The sequence below is a fragment of the Mycteria americana genome, chromosome 2 (genome assembly GCF_035582795.1).
Source record: "Mycteria americana isolate JAX WOST 10 ecotype Jacksonville Zoo and Gardens chromosome 2, USCA_MyAme_1.0, whole genome shotgun sequence".
Classification (NCBI taxonomy): Eukaryota; Metazoa; Chordata; class Aves; order Ciconiiformes; family Ciconiidae; genus Mycteria; species Mycteria americana.
This window is the reverse complement of record NC_134366.1, coordinates 78,017,795-78,034,253: the sequence shown is the minus strand read 5'-3', so window position 1 is coordinate 78,034,253 and position 16,459 is coordinate 78,017,795. Positions and strand designations below refer to the sequence as shown.

The following is a 16,459-nucleotide window of genomic DNA, read 5'->3' as shown; positions in this document are numbered from 1 at the left end:
AATATTCAAGTTAATCTCTTACCTTTCTACATTTCTTTCTAATGTGACTTTCACAGGCGAAATCTACTCACATGACTAGTTCAGCCTGTGCAACTGACTGTTTAAAGGAGACTTTTGCAGAAAACGTTGTTTAAAGAAGAAGATTACGGGGGGGGGGAGGGAGGAGGGCAGAAAACAAGAAGGCTAAATCAATGGTAAATACTTATTCTTTTATACTTTGGTGATTAAAGGTATTGAAAAGCCTGTTTAGCTTCTACAGCAAAGCAATTCTCAGAACAAAGCTGGAATGGTGGTAGAATTAGAGCAGATAAAAGTTCCCATGTGAATTTTTTTTTCCTGTTGCTCATTATCTCTGTCCCAGTGACCTTCTCACCACCTGGCATGCAGCATGTTAAGACTTTCTGGATGTGCTTCAAGAACTTCTCTGCTGCAAACAGCTTCAGATTCTTGTTGTCAGTGTTAACTCAGGCACCAGCATGTGAATTATACTAATTGGTTGCCACTTGTTTCACAGCAATTTCCCCAAGGCCTTTTAAATAGCCCGGACCCGTGCTACCAGCATCAGTCACTGATGGAGCAGTGAAGCAGGCAAAATATTCCTCCAAATAAGCACTGGGACCAGAAACACTAAGCCTGTTGCTTGTTGCCAGCAACATAGGCACTGTTCCTGCTAAGCAAACCTTCTGTGTCTTGAGTATTTCTCTGACTTCATTCTTCCTTCGCAGGGTTTGTTAATATGAGCTTCAGGAACAGTGTCACCGTTGCTTTTATTAGTCAGCTGAGTCAGTCACGAGAAAAATGAAATTGTCACCACAGAAGGTCATCAGGAAAGCTTTTGAAAACCACAGAAGTACCTTTAACCTTCTGTGTTGATCAGAATGGTAGTCTCTACTTTTCCACACACAGAAAGAAGTCCTGATTGAAGACACGCTGCAACACTTGTGGGCTTTATCTGGATTGATTTGACAAATTCTAGTAACTTTTGGATACTGTGGGCATCATAGCTCACATCTCACAACAGTCCCTTCTCATTGGTCTTATCAGCTGGGGAGGGTTATCTGGAATTAATAGGACTTGCTCTTGGAGGCATGGATCTGTTACTCAGCTGTCTGTGAAATAGGCATCAAAGAAGCACTAACATCTGATATGAGAAGGCAAAGGCACAGCAGTGGCCTTTTTGTATGACTAAGTGCTAGAAAAACCCTCGTCCATTTCCTAAACAAATTGGCAACAGAGAAAGGGCTGATGAGAAACTTGTCTTGGAGCTTGTTTTGGCAACTGGCAAGTTGCACAGAAGTCCCTTTATATTTCTAATACAAAAAGGAAAAAAAGGAGAACAACAGATTCAGAACTACAAATTCAAGTTCTGTAATGCCAGGGGAGAAATGATCTGATCCTAGATAGGGAAAAAAATTTGGTTTGCCACAGAAATCAGCTGTGCTCCATTAAATGAACATATTGGCAGCTACCACCTTCTTTTAGTAAGATTAAGGATGGAAGTCTCTGTTGCCCTCCAATTAAATTAGCTGCATGATAGGTGCAGTGGTGCTCTCCTCAAAATCTGAAAGTACCTGTGGTCTATATACAGCTCCATTCTCCTGAGCCCTCTGTGTTAACAGCAGTCATACTTCAATTCATGAGTGCTTCTCTACAACTAATTGTTGACTGGAAAGATTCAGTTCAGCTTTTGTATCCTCAAGCCTTGCTAGTAATACTGGGACGTTTGGAAGTCAAAGCCAGGGTCAGCCCCCCACTGTGTTAATACTCTGTACAGGCAGAACAAAAAAACCCCATTTGTTCCGAAGAAACTTAAATTCCTCTTAACCTTGGACTCTTGAGTGCAGAGAAAGCATCTTCTGTAAAATCACTGAAAAAAAGGAAGTTTTTCAGTCTTCTGTTAAATAAAGTGCTACCCCAGTCATCAGCAGGTCAAAGCGAAAGGGAGCCTGACCCTAATGACTGCTGCCCAGGCATTTCAGCTGGAAGGTGGTGCTGCAGGAAAAGGCTCAGCAGACTTTGTTGATGGCTTGTGTCAGAAACTCTGTCTAAAAGAACTAGAACTGAAATGGATACTCTCTAGATTAAATGCAGATTACAGTGCCCATAGTCCCAACTTTCTACATTGGTTGAGAGAAAAGTAAAGCTTTCAAGCTCTCTCTAGGTAAAGTGAACCTGGGATTTGAAACTTCTACCTAAATTTTCCTTTAATGCCAGCTGCAAGTCCATTAGATAAACCCTGGAAAGGCATAATTCAGTCTCTGCACACCTTAAATTTTTCTCTCTTTTGTGTCCAGAATGCATGTCCTAGTAAAACCTGACTGAGAGCAAAAGAGGCTGCCCTGAAAGTTGTCAACTGTTCTACTTGGAGAACCTGAAGAAAAAAAAAAAAAAAACAAAAAAACAAAAAAACCTGTAAACTATTTTTCTTCTCAGATGCTGAAGGGATTACAGGCCAGATTCAGATCCATAAATGAGGTCTACTATAGAACAGGCAAAGGTATCTCCTCTCTCCTTAACCGACTGCAATTGATGGTTAACATGCCTGCAGCTGAACAAAGATGCATAAAAATACTTTGAAAAATATGATCTGTTTGGGTTGGCCTTCCCTGCAGCAAAGGGAACTGATAGAATTCTGTAATTTGTGGCTTGGAGGATGAAAAGGCTGTTTGTTGATGAGGCTGAGTGGCAGAAGAAGCAAGAGTTAAAGAGAGTGGTGGAAACATCTACTCTTTCTGTTAGAGTAAACACATCCAGTGACGTGGGTAACAAGAGGGCGTGAGGTGCCCACAGCCATGGAAGCAAACACAGGAATAATAAATGACACGCTATGAGATTAAATACAATGGACTCTTTAAGGGCTGAGTGTTGCGGTGCCAAGCTCTTAGCGCAGGGCTGCTGACTTGACTCGTCAGCCAGCTCTGCAATGAATGAACGCTCGAGGAAACGGTTCAACCAACCATAAGCTCGAAGAAATTCAGTCGCTTCCCTCAGAGGTGCAATATGAGGATGTTCCAGAGCACGCAGGCTTGTGGGTACTGATCCCTGTTCTGTGCTTGGCTGGTGGGGTGTGCTGTTTCGTTCTGCTTTGTCTTGTTTTTAAATACTGCTTCCTATGTGTAGAGTTTATGTGAAAACAGAAGCAGGGAAATCACCTCTGCCCTTAAACTGAAAAAGGGTGGGACCCCCTTTTTCTATTATTGGACAAACTGTTTCTTAAAATGCAAAATGGCTTCTCTTCTACATTTAGCTAGCTTAGGAGAAGGAAGGAAGAGAAGAACAAAGGAAGGAAAGGTGGGGAGAGACACCCCAAAGGATTGTCTATGCACAAACCAGTAGCTTCACTTTGGTTGGACTTTGCAGACTTTTAATTATCCATCACATAATATTTTTAATAGAGATTCCCCTCTCTCCTTTTGGTTCCCCTTGTTTCTGCTTTAGGTTTCTTTAAAATGAATCGCTGCCATTCCAAAGTAAGCTTAAGCATTTGCATACCCTGGTGGTCGTAATAGGCCTAATAGTAATGATTTGCCTGTGAGACTGAAAAACCAATCTGAAAATCCAGTAAAGAGTTGAGTTTTGAGAGAAATAGTTTGACTACAAGCAGTACTGGTAGAAGAGAGGGAAGTTCAGGCTCTGTTGTGCCTTCTGACAGAAGGGCTTCAGTGCAAGAGTCACTGGACAGTTTAACATTGGTGCTTTTTAGCTCTCATCTCCTTTTCTGTTTCTCATTGTCACTGGCAATAAAGAATTTATTGTGCTGTGTTTGCAAGGAAAGAAACTACCGAGGCACAATAGGTAGCAGGTCTATCTATAATAAGCAACTTTTCATGAGGCTACTTAATACAAGTTGACAGAGGTCACCGAGTAAGACATTCAGCCTTGAAAAATGTCTGTTGCTGGTCTCCTCAAACCTGGAAGAAGGCAGTGTGAACAGCAAAGGCAGTTATCTAGTACACACAAAGTTGCACTGGCACGTTCTTAGGCATGTCCCTGTGGGCACTGACATGGCGAATGGACTGTGAAACGGCACCTTGCTGCTTGGCCGCAACAGCCCCCACATGTGTGCAGAGCTGTAACAGCTAATTGCCAGCAACAAGCTCTGTGCAGGTACTTACTGTTTATCTTAAGTCGATAGTTATATAGAGGAGGCAGGAAGTGCTACCACAACATATATGAAAGAGCTCGCTGCGCTACCAGGGTGTTGCAGTTACCACAACTTCAGCAAGAGGACTCTGAAAAGCCCTTAGCATCTAGTTCAGACTGTGGGTCTGCCCGCTGGCTCTGGGAGCTGTGAGCTTCCTTGGCTCACATCTAACAACAAAAGAGGGAGCCCGGTTGCAAATGCTCAGCATAGTAATGTTTCAGTTGACTCTTACAGGCAAAGCTCACAATTCTACTTTTTAGGCACTCTCTTGCTTTCTTCCACCAAAAACCAAGTTTTGTTTTAATGCAGATATTTTTCTGGTCAAGTGTTGCTAGCCCAAATAATTACAAGTCCTGCTGGATGGAAATTAAGGCAGTTTTCCATGCATAGATTTGGGGGGGCTGATTTTACAGCTAATGAGAGAGTGAGCTATGAGGTTAACAGCCTAAGCAGAGCCTTAAGAAGGACATATCTTCATCCACCCTAAGTATCCTTGTGGTCTAGTCCCATGCCTCTCTGGAACAGAAGCTGTCAGTCATGCTAAAGTACACCAAGCTGCCTGGAGGCTGTGATGTGGAAAACCTTGGGTCTGCATGGCAGAAAGGCAAGTGTCTTATTTCAGTGCTCCACCAAGTGGTCCCAGCTGCTCTGTCTGGTCTGAGAGGCCTGAATTTCGGAGTTTGTGCTGGATGGTTTTTTTTTTTTTGTAGTGTGACCACTTACGCACAAAGTAAAGATGAAAAATGGGAATGTCCCTTCCTTACTGGTTCACACTTGGGTAAGCCAAAGTAGGCATTATGGCTGTCATTCTCTGGATATATTCACCATCAGTTTTTGCAGGCACAATACTCTACCCAGCAGGGGTGGCAGGCAGGCAGTGAGCAAATCGACTAGGGCCCAGGCACTTCACACTCCTGCTCAAGATGCTGATGTGGTCCATCAGTTCACCCAAGACTGGGATTCAAACGTAACTTAAATATGTGAGAGATCGACTGCTCTCTGGTCTGAGAACGTTTTTTTGTTTCAGTGTAGCTGTTCTATTTTAAGCAAATAGGAGATATTTGTATATCCAGTTTTTTGTAGGCAAGGCACAGCAGTGAACGTGCAACTTGGGAAGGAATCCAAACGCGTCAATCCAAAGGAAGGAATTAGGAAGGGGGGGGGGGTAAAAAACATAAAAATGTGAAAACAAAGGTTAGAGCAAGAGATCCTAACTGAAGCTTTGGCCTGTGTGAATAAAATACTTCATTGTTCTGCACTGAGTGCATTAGCTTATTGCTGTGCTTGAGATTTCAAACTGGACAAGTGAGTTGAAAAGAAAGTTTTCTGGCTTTGTATCTATTAAGAACAACAAAATGATAACTCTACATTGGCTAGAAGGACAATAAGCCAGGCTTTGTTTGTTTGTTCGGGTGATACTCTTGTCTCTTCATTGAGTTTTGGTTTTTGGCTTGGCCGGTTTTATTTTGTTTTAGTTAGAGGGGATGTAAGGTGTGGGGGTGCTGCTCTGCTTTCCTGGGCATCACAAAGGTAACCACAGAAATATAATTTTAGGTCAGATGTTAAATAAGGAGTTGATTTACCCCTTCTGTTTCTGATGCAGTGAAAGGTGGATGTATTGTGTCACAAACACCACTTGAATTGCACAAAACCTCTGAGGTGCTCCGTGAGCATGTAGGAGGAGTTTAACAGAAGTGGCAACTCCCTTTCACTACATAGCAACCTTCTGTTTGGAGTCTGTGCAGTGAGACGCAACGGGTCATAGCTACGCTAGAAAAGCGCATATCTGAGGTAATGCTCTTTCACTCAGCCCTGGGGAACACCCCTGAGATTAATGCATGCTGCTCCTGTGTTGTCAGACCACCCACTCCGTTTTGGAGCTATTGTAGAAGGCAGATATGGTTAGCGACAGTAACATTTACAGTGAAGCAGAACAGGCATCTACTGATGACGTATCCTGATGTTACTCCCCTGCCCTCTGAGTTTCTGGGGTTTTACAGGAGTGTTGAAATACCATTTTCTTTGCTCTTTCTGGGAATGCAAACCACATCCCCTGACTTACCTTCACGATCTATTAATATTTTGGGAAATTCCACCACACCTAACTCAAATTTTTCTGTATATGTTTTACCCCTGTAACCAGTTTCCTTTTCCCCCACCCAAGGAAGGGTGTGATCTAGTTCCATGACTTTAAAAGGCCTTTTCAAATCTGTCTGAGGGCTGTGTGCCTTCTGTGACATCAACAGGGGGAAGAAAAAAAAAAAAAAGGCATGCAAACAATAGCCTTGGAGTAAATATGATCTCACTGTGATTAAACCGCAGTACATCAAAATCAAAAAGCAGATGGAAAACCTAACCTCCTTCCCTCAGGCAAGCAATTAAAAACTTAATGAAAGGAGATCGGATGTTGAATGTTTAAGAATTGAAGGAGCAGAGCAGAAGGGAAAAAAAAAAAAAGGATGGAAAGAAAGAAAGAATCCTGAAACGTGTGTTTTGAGTTCTCAGTTTTCCATTTTCTGGCATTTGCAAGCAGTCTTCTCCCAGACAAAGTTTCCCTAAAAAAAAAAAAAAACAAAAAACCCAACTCTCCTCCCAAATTTAACCCTTTTCTATGCAGCTCTGGGGAAACAATCACAACTCGATTGTCAAGAAACCATAGCTGTGTAGACATAGGACCTCAGTATTGTCACCAACTTATTTCTGTCTTCAGCTGATGTCTTCAGCTTCGGAAAGTATGATTTTTTTTTAATTTTTTTTTTTTTAATCTAGAACTTAGCTGAACCGGGACATGCTCTTCTTCCCCCAAGTCTCTCCAAGAATTCTCCATAGAAGGGAAAGCCACCCTTCTCTGTCATTTTAGTGTCACCATCTGGGATACTATACAGCAGCTGCAACTTGGGATGCCTTGAGAGTCCAGCTTACTGAAGAAAAAACAAGGTTGGGAACTCATGTTTCCAGGCTCTTGCCAGCCCTCAGCAGGCTGGTGGGGTGACAGGCAGCAAGCTGCCTGTGAATCAGACACACTTCCAGGGGAGCAGGGCCTGGCTGGCAGATGAGGCTTGCCAGGTTCAGTCAGGGTCTTCTCCATACCACAGGGCACTGGCCAAAAGTCAACAAGCCTCCCAGAACAGCTCAATTTTGGCAAGCTGAGATTTTCTAGTGAAGCGTACCCCTGGAGAAGGGAGAGGGAGAGTGTGTGGGTGCGTTTTAACCAGTTATAGTTACTATGCTTAGTCTCAGATTGAAATACAACTTTAACTGTATTCTTGATCACGTGAGAGATTGGTTTCTGCAGTTTCTGGGCTGTGAACAAGATAAAGCAGTATAAGCAGGGAGAGAGAAAAAGGAGAAGATATCTGCTTGTAAACTAGGCCCTTCTATAACAGTAAAAACTGGTTTATTACCCTAAGCATTTTAACTGGATGTAAAGTCCATAGGACAAGGGCATTCACGACTCTACCTACTGCAAGCTGTATGTTAAACACAGAGTGCACACTTCCAGTTGTTTCGTACTTAACCCTTTGGATCAAAAAAATTCCTTTGAAAGAGAATAATTGAATTTTCATGGTCTGTATTTTCTTCCCCCTGCCCTCAAATAAGCAGGACATTCATAGGAGAAATTGAGATTTACTTCTAGGATCCTTCAGCATTTTCTAAGATTTATTGTCACCAAATGATACACAGTATCGCTCCTGCTAAAAATTTCAACCTTGCCGTGAATGAGGCCCACTTAAGAAAGGGCTTCTGATGTGCTGACTGCATTCCCGTAGAGTAAATGCATTCTTATTACTCTTCCTTTTCCAGGCAGGCTAATCCACTCTGACTGTGAATTAAGTGTTTTTAAAACAAACACAAAAATAGAAAGGCGAGAATGGGCCTCATCCCTATAGAGAAAAAAAAAAAAAATTGTCATGCTATGCACTTGTGTTTCTAGGACTGCAAACTATAGCTTTAGCAGTCCTGTTTCTTGTCAAACGCAAGCTATGTCCAAATCTGCTGTGGAAAAATGAACTCCTTAAAATTAAGACAGTTTCCACTACTGTAATGTCTAGACCAAAAGGCAAAAGAAAAAGGTCACTTGCCAAGAGCAGCCTGTGATAGACAGGCAGCAATATTCAAGGGCTGTACTCTTAGCTGCTATAAAGTGACCCAGCTTCACTGATCCCGAGAGCTGCAGCCATTTACAGGCAGCAAGGAGTACCTCTAATTGCAGCTTTACTGAGCAGTAGCCCAACTTAACAAATACTGCTGAATACATGCCATAAATATTCTTTTGTAGTACAGTCCCAGAGGACTGTCTGATCAAGCCTACTGAAGACCTAGCATAAAGCATCTTTCAGCAGTCACAGTACTGTTGTAACAGGTAAATGTCCATTGCCTTCATGGATGCTCAGAGAGCATGTATTACATAAAGAAGCATCTTGAAAAGTGACTTGCACATTTGCGATTCCAAACATTACTGAATGTGGGCTCCTACAGAGGTGTGTGGACTTCAGTGTCTCAAGAAGTTCAGCTACTTGTCTCCATCAAGTGCAGCCAGAAACGGGAACAGTAGAAGAAAAGGGTTCTCCGCCATTGCTACAGCTAAGGCAGACACCTCTACATGCTCCTAAGTGCTTATATTGCTTTAAAAATGAAATTAAACTCTAGATCTTAGAGACAGGTGCGTTCCTACCTACTGTTGATATGAATGGAATTTAAATACTTAAATGTCTGCTATAAGCTAGTCCAAAGAAAATAAGCACAACAAAAGTAACTTTACCTAGGCCCCTAAGTGACCTAAGCCCATCTATTGTATGCAAGTCCTTCCCATGCCCCTAACATGCTTGGTAACAGCAATATGACAAGGAGGAAGCCCTATGCTCCAGTCATGGCTTTCTACTCTTTGTATGCACAGAGGCACAAGGCTGTTTGCTATTTCCAGATACTGAGGGAACAGCCTGTTCTCCTGCACTTCTGTGCAAGAGCAGGGCCTCATGCTTGGCCAAAGACTACCATGAGTGCAAGTTCTTTGCAAGAAGACAAATATGTTTCTTGTCTCCTACCATTTCTAAAGTTGGCAAAAGTAACCAATAGGTACATCCACTGCAGTAGTGGTGCATGGAGGTGCGTGTGACTCAGGAGAATTACCTCATTCAAACTTTTACTTGGGTCATTAGACGCGCCTGGCCTTGCTGCAATGACTCTGGAATTTGTAATGGCGCACAGGCAGTTCAATAATATAAACTTCTTCTGAGTCACCACACGTAGGAGTTCAATGTTCAGTGATAAGGTATCAGTGCAAGTATAATCTTTTCTAACCCTGCTTGTTGCTGTGCTTGAGATCATACAATTCCAAAGGTGAGCTTGCACATGGTCTTACGAATTGTGGTCCAACACTTAATGAGTTCACAATAACACTTCATGAGACTTCTCCAAAGGCTAGCCTGTATTCTGCAAAATGGTGGTTATCGGCTTAGAAGGGTGCAGAACTCTCCTGAAATGTACTTTTATTTTTTCCTTTGCAGAAGATGTTTCCATAAAGTCTTACTATTAGGCAGTTCTCCTGCTCTCTGATCTGGTAGGATCCCCTCTGAGAGGGTCTTTTGATAGTATGGCACTGTTTGGAATGACTAATGTTAAGGCAAGGTACCTCAAGGCAAACTAATAGTTTAATGTGACTGCAACCTCTAGCAGGATCTTAAAAGCACAAGCAAAACCCCCACATTAGTATCCAATGCCTCTTGTACTATCTAGGGTCAAACTGAATTGGAACTATCAAAAATGTAAGGAAGACTGTTCATGTGGCAGTTCTGCTTCTCCATCATATACTAGGAACCACTGGACAGAGGTAGATTAGACTACCAGTTTCTTGATGAAATAGACTTACAGCTACATTACTCATGAGCAGCTGTTAGCATAAATACATAGAATTTTAGAAATCATGCAAGAAAACTGCATGCTGTTAGCTGTAATGCTTTGTGATGGCTCCTCTTCTTCCTCTGAAACAAGTCCTGTAACATCCCTAAGCCTCAGCACCTCCATCTGTAAAAGAGAATTAACAGCACCTTGCTATCCTACCAAGTCTTTGGGAGGGCAAACAAATTCTATTGTGGGAGTTTCTCAAATACCCTGAGGTATTGAGGCAGTTACCTCTATTAAGTATACAAATACATACTTGATGCAAAATTGGAGGCTTATAAGCAGTACATAAGTCTACGGGGGGGGAGGGAAGGGGGAGGAAAGAGGGGGCACACAGAGGCCACAGTGGGGAAAGTGCGGGAATCTGAAAATGGCAGTGGCCCTTCAAGCTGTGGGAAGGAGGTAGTCCTGCTGCTACATCTCACTAGTGCTGCTGCTGATTTAGGCCTGACCCTGCTAGACTTCTGCCACCTCCCTCCATATGTGCACAGAGGAGAGAAAAATCACAAAACGTCCATTGCAAATTCACGATGGTAACAGAGACGACACAAACTTGGACAGATTTTCCCTTTGTTGGTTTGTTCCTCTAGTATTACCTTTTACAAGGTTTTACGGTTCCTGTTTACTTCTAAGTTTGATTGTCACCCTGTCATTGCTGAGATAGCAAAAAAAAAAAAAAAAAAAAGGAAAACAAAGAGGAGTGTGAGGAATAAACGGAGAGGATTTGATTAGTAAAGTACAGGCAGTTCTGTTCCCTTGACATGGCCCGACACTTAAAGTCTTTCATTGCCAGGGTTACAAGCAGCTTTTCACAAGTATTTCTGGTTGGGAATATAGTATTTCTTCCTAGTGACACTATTTTGTTTGTCTTGGCGTGCAGGCATTGTAATCAAGTCTATATATTACAGGACTGTGCCTTAGCACAAATAGCAGGCATTTCAAACCCTATTTACTTGGGTTTCTTCCTTGCCCAACAAATTGTCTAAAAATAGATAATCAAGACCTCATACTTTACATCTACGTCATTCCTTTTGGCTTAAATGAGGTAAGGAATGTAGTTTTCTTTTCCTCTCCTCTTTCACTAACTGTTTGGATCTTTTAGTAAACAGAGAAGTCCCCCTTTCTCCTTCCCCCTTTTTTGTCTTGCTTGTGAACAGCCAACAAGCTGTACAAAAGCCTTGTTATGATAATGTCTTCTCCCTTTTGCTTCTGTCACACTTCTACTGCCTGAGATAAGGGCATTGGAATTGCTGGCCAGATACATACTCTCCCATCCATGTTCTTCTCTGATCACGGCAACCCACTGGTATTTCTGTTCGTGCATAGTACATTTTAGCTGTAACTGCTTCATCCTTGGAATCACAGTCCGGGTTTGGTTTCAGAAAGGGTTGATCCTACCTTCTGGATTACAGAATACTGGAATGGCATCCTGTGAGAACTTGATGGGATGCAGTTTTTGTGGTACACAGAGATTTAGCGCAAAAGAATGCTGTTCTCATTGCCTGAAGAATGAGGGCATTGCCATAATACAACTGCACCCTACAGGAATTAGTTTCTGAAAGTAGCTTCTAGACAAGTAGGACTAAGAAATGCTCACAACCAACATACAAGTATTTGTTACGCTTAACCTTTCCTATGGCTCAGTTAGAATAAGTTTTGTGTTCCTCAATATTTAATTAGTACGACTGGTAGAACAGGACCTAACTTGGGGTCAAATTTGTCTTTGCTTTAAACAGTCACATCACTGAATTGCACACTGTGCGCAAAAGATGGAAGTGTAGAGACATATATAAGGTAAAATTCTGAACTTGCTGAAATCTATAGGGATTTTCCCACTGGCTTTCAGAGGACTCGGACTTGAGTATTATGTTGGAAGAATGTTTTAAGAATGGGATGGACAATAAAAGAAACTTAGGTGAAAGAGGAGAGGGAACAAATTTCAAAACCTTTATAAGCAAAAAAAGGGCAGACTGAGTAGCAGAAAGGATTTCTAGACCAGAAATTACCTTGGATTTAGTCACACTGAAAGTGAAGCCAGGAGTGATGGAGAGACATACTCAGGGTCTCACACGAGTCAGTTCCTGTTCTGTCCAACTGTTAATACTCTAATTAAACTATAACAAGCATCTCAATCATTTCATTAAATGAAGCCTTATCTTATGGACTATCACAATGAAAGCAAATAATGACAGGCCCCAATATGACACCAGGAGCAGTTAAATAGACCCAACTCTGCACCTGGAAGCTAAGCCACCTCTGAAGTGATGGTATGTCCCCAGGCAGGCCATGAGCATGCTCTGTTCCTTTGTTTTCTTTATATGATAAAAACTACAGGACTTTTGTTTTCCTATAGAAAAATAAAATAAAGAAAGAAAAATACAAAAAGAAAGAAAATAACAGAGACTGAATGAGCAGGTATTTTCTTTATATGTTACTCCAGGGATGAGTAATAGATCTAAGGCTGTTTGTCCTAGTTAAACAAGTCCTAGTGTAAGTAAGTACTTCATGTTTCCCAGGGAATGTAAACACCCTAGTCTGACAAGAAGGTTTTTGAGGCCAAAACCCTCAGTCATCTTTTTTTTTTTTTTTTTTTTTTAAAATGGCTTGTTCTTTCTTTGTCTAGCTTTCTCTGTCTAGAATTACATAATCACAAACCCAAACCAAAATGTTCATTCCAACCAGGCAGGGCACAGGAAACAATACAGAGCAGGGAAGCCTTCCCTGTTTTGAGCCACCTTATCGGTCCCTATTCTTGCAGTGCCACTGGGCTACATATGAAGCATGATCTCCTTGCAGCACAGGAAGGATAGCTGGTGACATGAGAAGTCAGGAAGCTGTATAACTATGCAGAACCATTATTTTGCCACTGGGATACAAGTGTCGCTTAGCCATGGGCAGTTGGAAAGCAGTTCATGAGCTCTGGACTAATGGTGACACTGCTCTTCTACCCCCAAGTGCCTGACATTTTGTGGTAAGAGTCACAGCTTTTCTAAGCAGGTATAAAGTCTACCTGAACTGATTTGAGGCGGAGTAGAAAGGGACAGGAGATGAATTTGATCCCAGACTTCAAATCAGTCAGTTGTTTGAGATAGAATTAAAAAAAAAAAAAGAAAAAAAAAAGCACCCCATCAGATCCAGCTCAAAATTTTCAAAGTCATGGAGTATCTTTGTCTATCTATACCTTATACAATTTCTTTTTCCTGGTTATTCTTAACCACCATGAGATGGAGAAACTGGCAGCAGCTTTAAAAACTTAACTCTGAACTTCCCCAAAGTTTGGTTATCAGAGATCCTAAAAGCTTGGGCTGAGCTCAGAGACATATGGAAAAGTATGAGAATTTGTGTATATTTACCTAGGTATTACTCGCACATCTCATTCTGCCCACCTTTAAGCCTTATACAATATTATAGCATCAGGGCTCTTTTGCACTATATTGCCTAAATTCAGTAAGAAGATGGACTTCACTTCCAAAGCAAGTTAGTCTCCAAGTAAGTATATAACGTGTGACATTTGGACATCACCTTTTTATTGATGTTGAAGTTACTTTTGGCAGAGGAAGGAAAGTTTTTCCTTCCCTCCCCCTTTTTTTTCCAATCACACAAGATTACGGTATGTCTGTACAGTAATCTAATGCCCCGTGGGCAATTCAGTACCTTGCCCAGACATTTTTTAAGCAGAGTAATATTAAGATGAAAGCCTCCACGTTTGTGTCTTCTGAAAAAAACCCTCTGGTAAAAGGTTAAGCTCAAATCACTTATTCTATAAAAGGCTAAGCTAAAATAACTTATTTTATTTAAAATGGGAAAGGGGGATAGGCTACCCATTTTTTTTAAATATACGGTTGTATTTTTTTTTTTTCTTGCTTGTGACCCATCAAACAGACCGCCCTGAAAAACTGCACTGTGACACCGAGACATTCACAAAGGGCTGGAAAACGGGTGAATTACATCTCGAGGAGAAGCAGCGATACCTGTCCCAAACCGATGCTGGGCATCACGTACAAACCCGCCTTTCCCCAGATACCGGGCTCACACCGGTAGCCAGCACCGGCGTAAGCGGGAAAGGCGCCGAGCCACCGACCGGGCACCCGCAGCGCTGGGGGAGAAAAGCCCCTTCTCCCCCCACGGCGAGAACCCTCGGCACCCGGCGCCTCCCCTCCGGCTTGCCCCCGCTTCGTTTTCTCCCCGGGCACCTCCCTTGGGGGCTCTGTGCCCGGAGAGCCGGAGCCGGCGAGGGGGGGGCTTGGCCGCCCTCCCGCCCCGGGCCAACGGCTGTACACGCTTGCCCTGGGGGGTGCCGAGGGGAGCCCCGAGCCGGCCGCCGCCCGCCTCCTGTCAGGGCTGCGGCCCCTCAGCGAGGGCCGCCAGGGAAGCCGCTGACAAGCCCGTGAGACTCTGAACGCCCGCCCTTACCCCAGCCCCAGGACGGCGCCCGCCCCGGCCGCCGCCGCCGGCTCACCTTGTACTTCATGGCTGCGGAGCGCTGCGGAGCCCGCGGCACAGCTACGCCGCCTCCCGCCGCATCGCCGCCGCCTCTCCGCGCCCGGCCGCCAGGCTACCCCGCTCATTTGCATAGCGCCCCCCCATTGGCCACGCTCGGGGACAAAGTGGACCCTCCCCGGCCCCGCCCTCCGCCTTCCCCCGCCCCCGGGCCCCGCGGCCGCTGGCGCCGCGCGAGGGGTCCGTTAGCGCGGCGGCGCTGAGGGGAGCGGCGGGGCTCGGGGCGGGCGGCTCTCCCCTGCCGCGGAGACGGGGAGAGAGCCTCGCACAGGGCGAGGGCTGGCAGCCCTGCTTCCTGTGACCCGGCGACTCCGCCCGTGCCGTTTCAAAGCCGCTCACCTCGAGTTGTCCGCATGAAAGGGACACTGGGAACAAAAGGCCTTCTGTCTGCCGCCCCCGCCCCGGCTGCTGCCTCTTGTGCTGGGGGATTTCTGGGCCTATCAAAGTTCAAAGCGGCCAGGCTATCTGCAGGCAGCCCTGGGAAGAGTGCCTCTCAAGTGACAAAAGTGGCGAGGCACAAAAAACGCCCCTCGAAGCCTGGCCTGGGGCCTGCAGGGCCCGAGTTTGCCCCGCCAGCCGTACTGCACAGAGGGCCAAACCTGCCTGCTGCTGCTGCTAAACCCCTTCTTCCATCCATCCCTTCCATAATCACCTTTTTCTTGTGCAGCTTTTGGAGGGGTTGAATGCTTTATGCTGCTCCATTCCGTCTTCCAATCAATTTTTGTTCTCACTTGTTCCCAAAAGATGGTCTTTCAGCTACTACCTCTTGAATCAAAACAAAAGTTTGCTTTGCCTGGGAAAGCCTGCTATTTAAACACTGATTAGACACCAGAGGCCAAGATGGCTTTAATGATCTAGCGATGTCCATTATCAAGAGTGACCATGGCAAATAAGATTATTTGGAAGAGATTAATAATTAACTCCAGTGTCTTGGGGGCAGGAAAGAGCAGGGAAAATAAAAGTGTGGTGATCCTCCATGCTTTTTAAGTCAGCCCCCTTAATCAGGCATGATTAATATGGTGCACATAATAGGAATCTCTGTGTATGGGACATACTCCAGCTTGTTTAGATGAACAGGAAATAAATTCTCTCCTTTTTGCCCGAGTTGGATCTTACCCAACATTTCGAGGTCACAGACGGGCTCGACTATTTCTAGTGGCCTAAGGAAGAACAGCAAAGAATAATCTTGTACTACCAGATTACAAACATAACTTCATTCCATAGTACAGTGATATCCTTAAATTTTCATGTGACTAATCCTCTAGAGAGGGATTCTATTGCTAAAATGGCTTCATGGCTTCTAAAGAATGTTATACTCTTATCTGCAATCTCCTCCGTTCTCTAGTTCCAGCATAAAATATGTGGTTGTACTATACACGTTTACTAAATGAATGCAAAAATAATTTGTTTCTATACCATCTTCTTGACTGCACATGCCCTAATAGCACATTGCTATGAGCCCCTGTCAGTACAAAAGATGTCTCAGTTATTAGTGAGAAAAGTGAGCTTCTGCTTTCGGGAGCGCAGACCATGCCGCTGTGACTGGGCTCCCTATGCAGTGCTATACCGTCACTGGCTATAACCCCTTGTAGGGGTTTTTCTCTGGGTTTTTCTTTCCATTTTTGTTGTTGCTGTTGACTCTGATTTTCCAAGAAGATACTTGAAATAGATAATATCTCATATGCGCTGAGTTTGGGGCAGCGTTGTTTTAAGTGTAGCATCAAAATAAATTTGGGTGGTTTCAAGAGAGTAAAGCTTATTTGTATGCTGTGTCCCTAGACACTTTATTTAAGAAAAGAATTCTTCCGGTGGTCATGCATAAGCAGCTTACTATTAGGAGAGTGCAAATCTCTTTGGAGTGTTTCTTAACTGTGGAGTTTGACCTTTGATTTTCTCTTTGCGTGTTTTTGCCCT

The 16,459-nt window shown here is 43.7% G+C and overlaps 1 protein-coding gene across 3 annotated transcripts in view; it reads right to left on the bottom strand.

Annotated features, from left to right (window-relative positions):
• The window catches only part of NEDD9 (neural precursor cell expressed, developmentally down-regulated 9), a 76,232-nt gene that overhangs the window by 25,916 nt on the left and 33,857 nt on the right, over nt 1-16,459 (bottom strand). For 2 of the 3 annotated variants that reach the window (XM_075493860.1, XM_075493863.1), the window contains exon 1: nt 14,505-14,623. The exons of the other annotated variant lie outside the window; for it this stretch is intronic. In XM_075493860.1, the coding sequence (XP_075349975.1) occupies nt 14,505-14,516 (12 nt within the window). In that variant the 5' untranslated portion in view covers nt 14,517-14,623. Of the gene's footprint in view, nt 1-14,504; nt 14,624-16,459 lie in introns of those variants that run through there. 3 annotated transcript variants of the gene reach the window in all.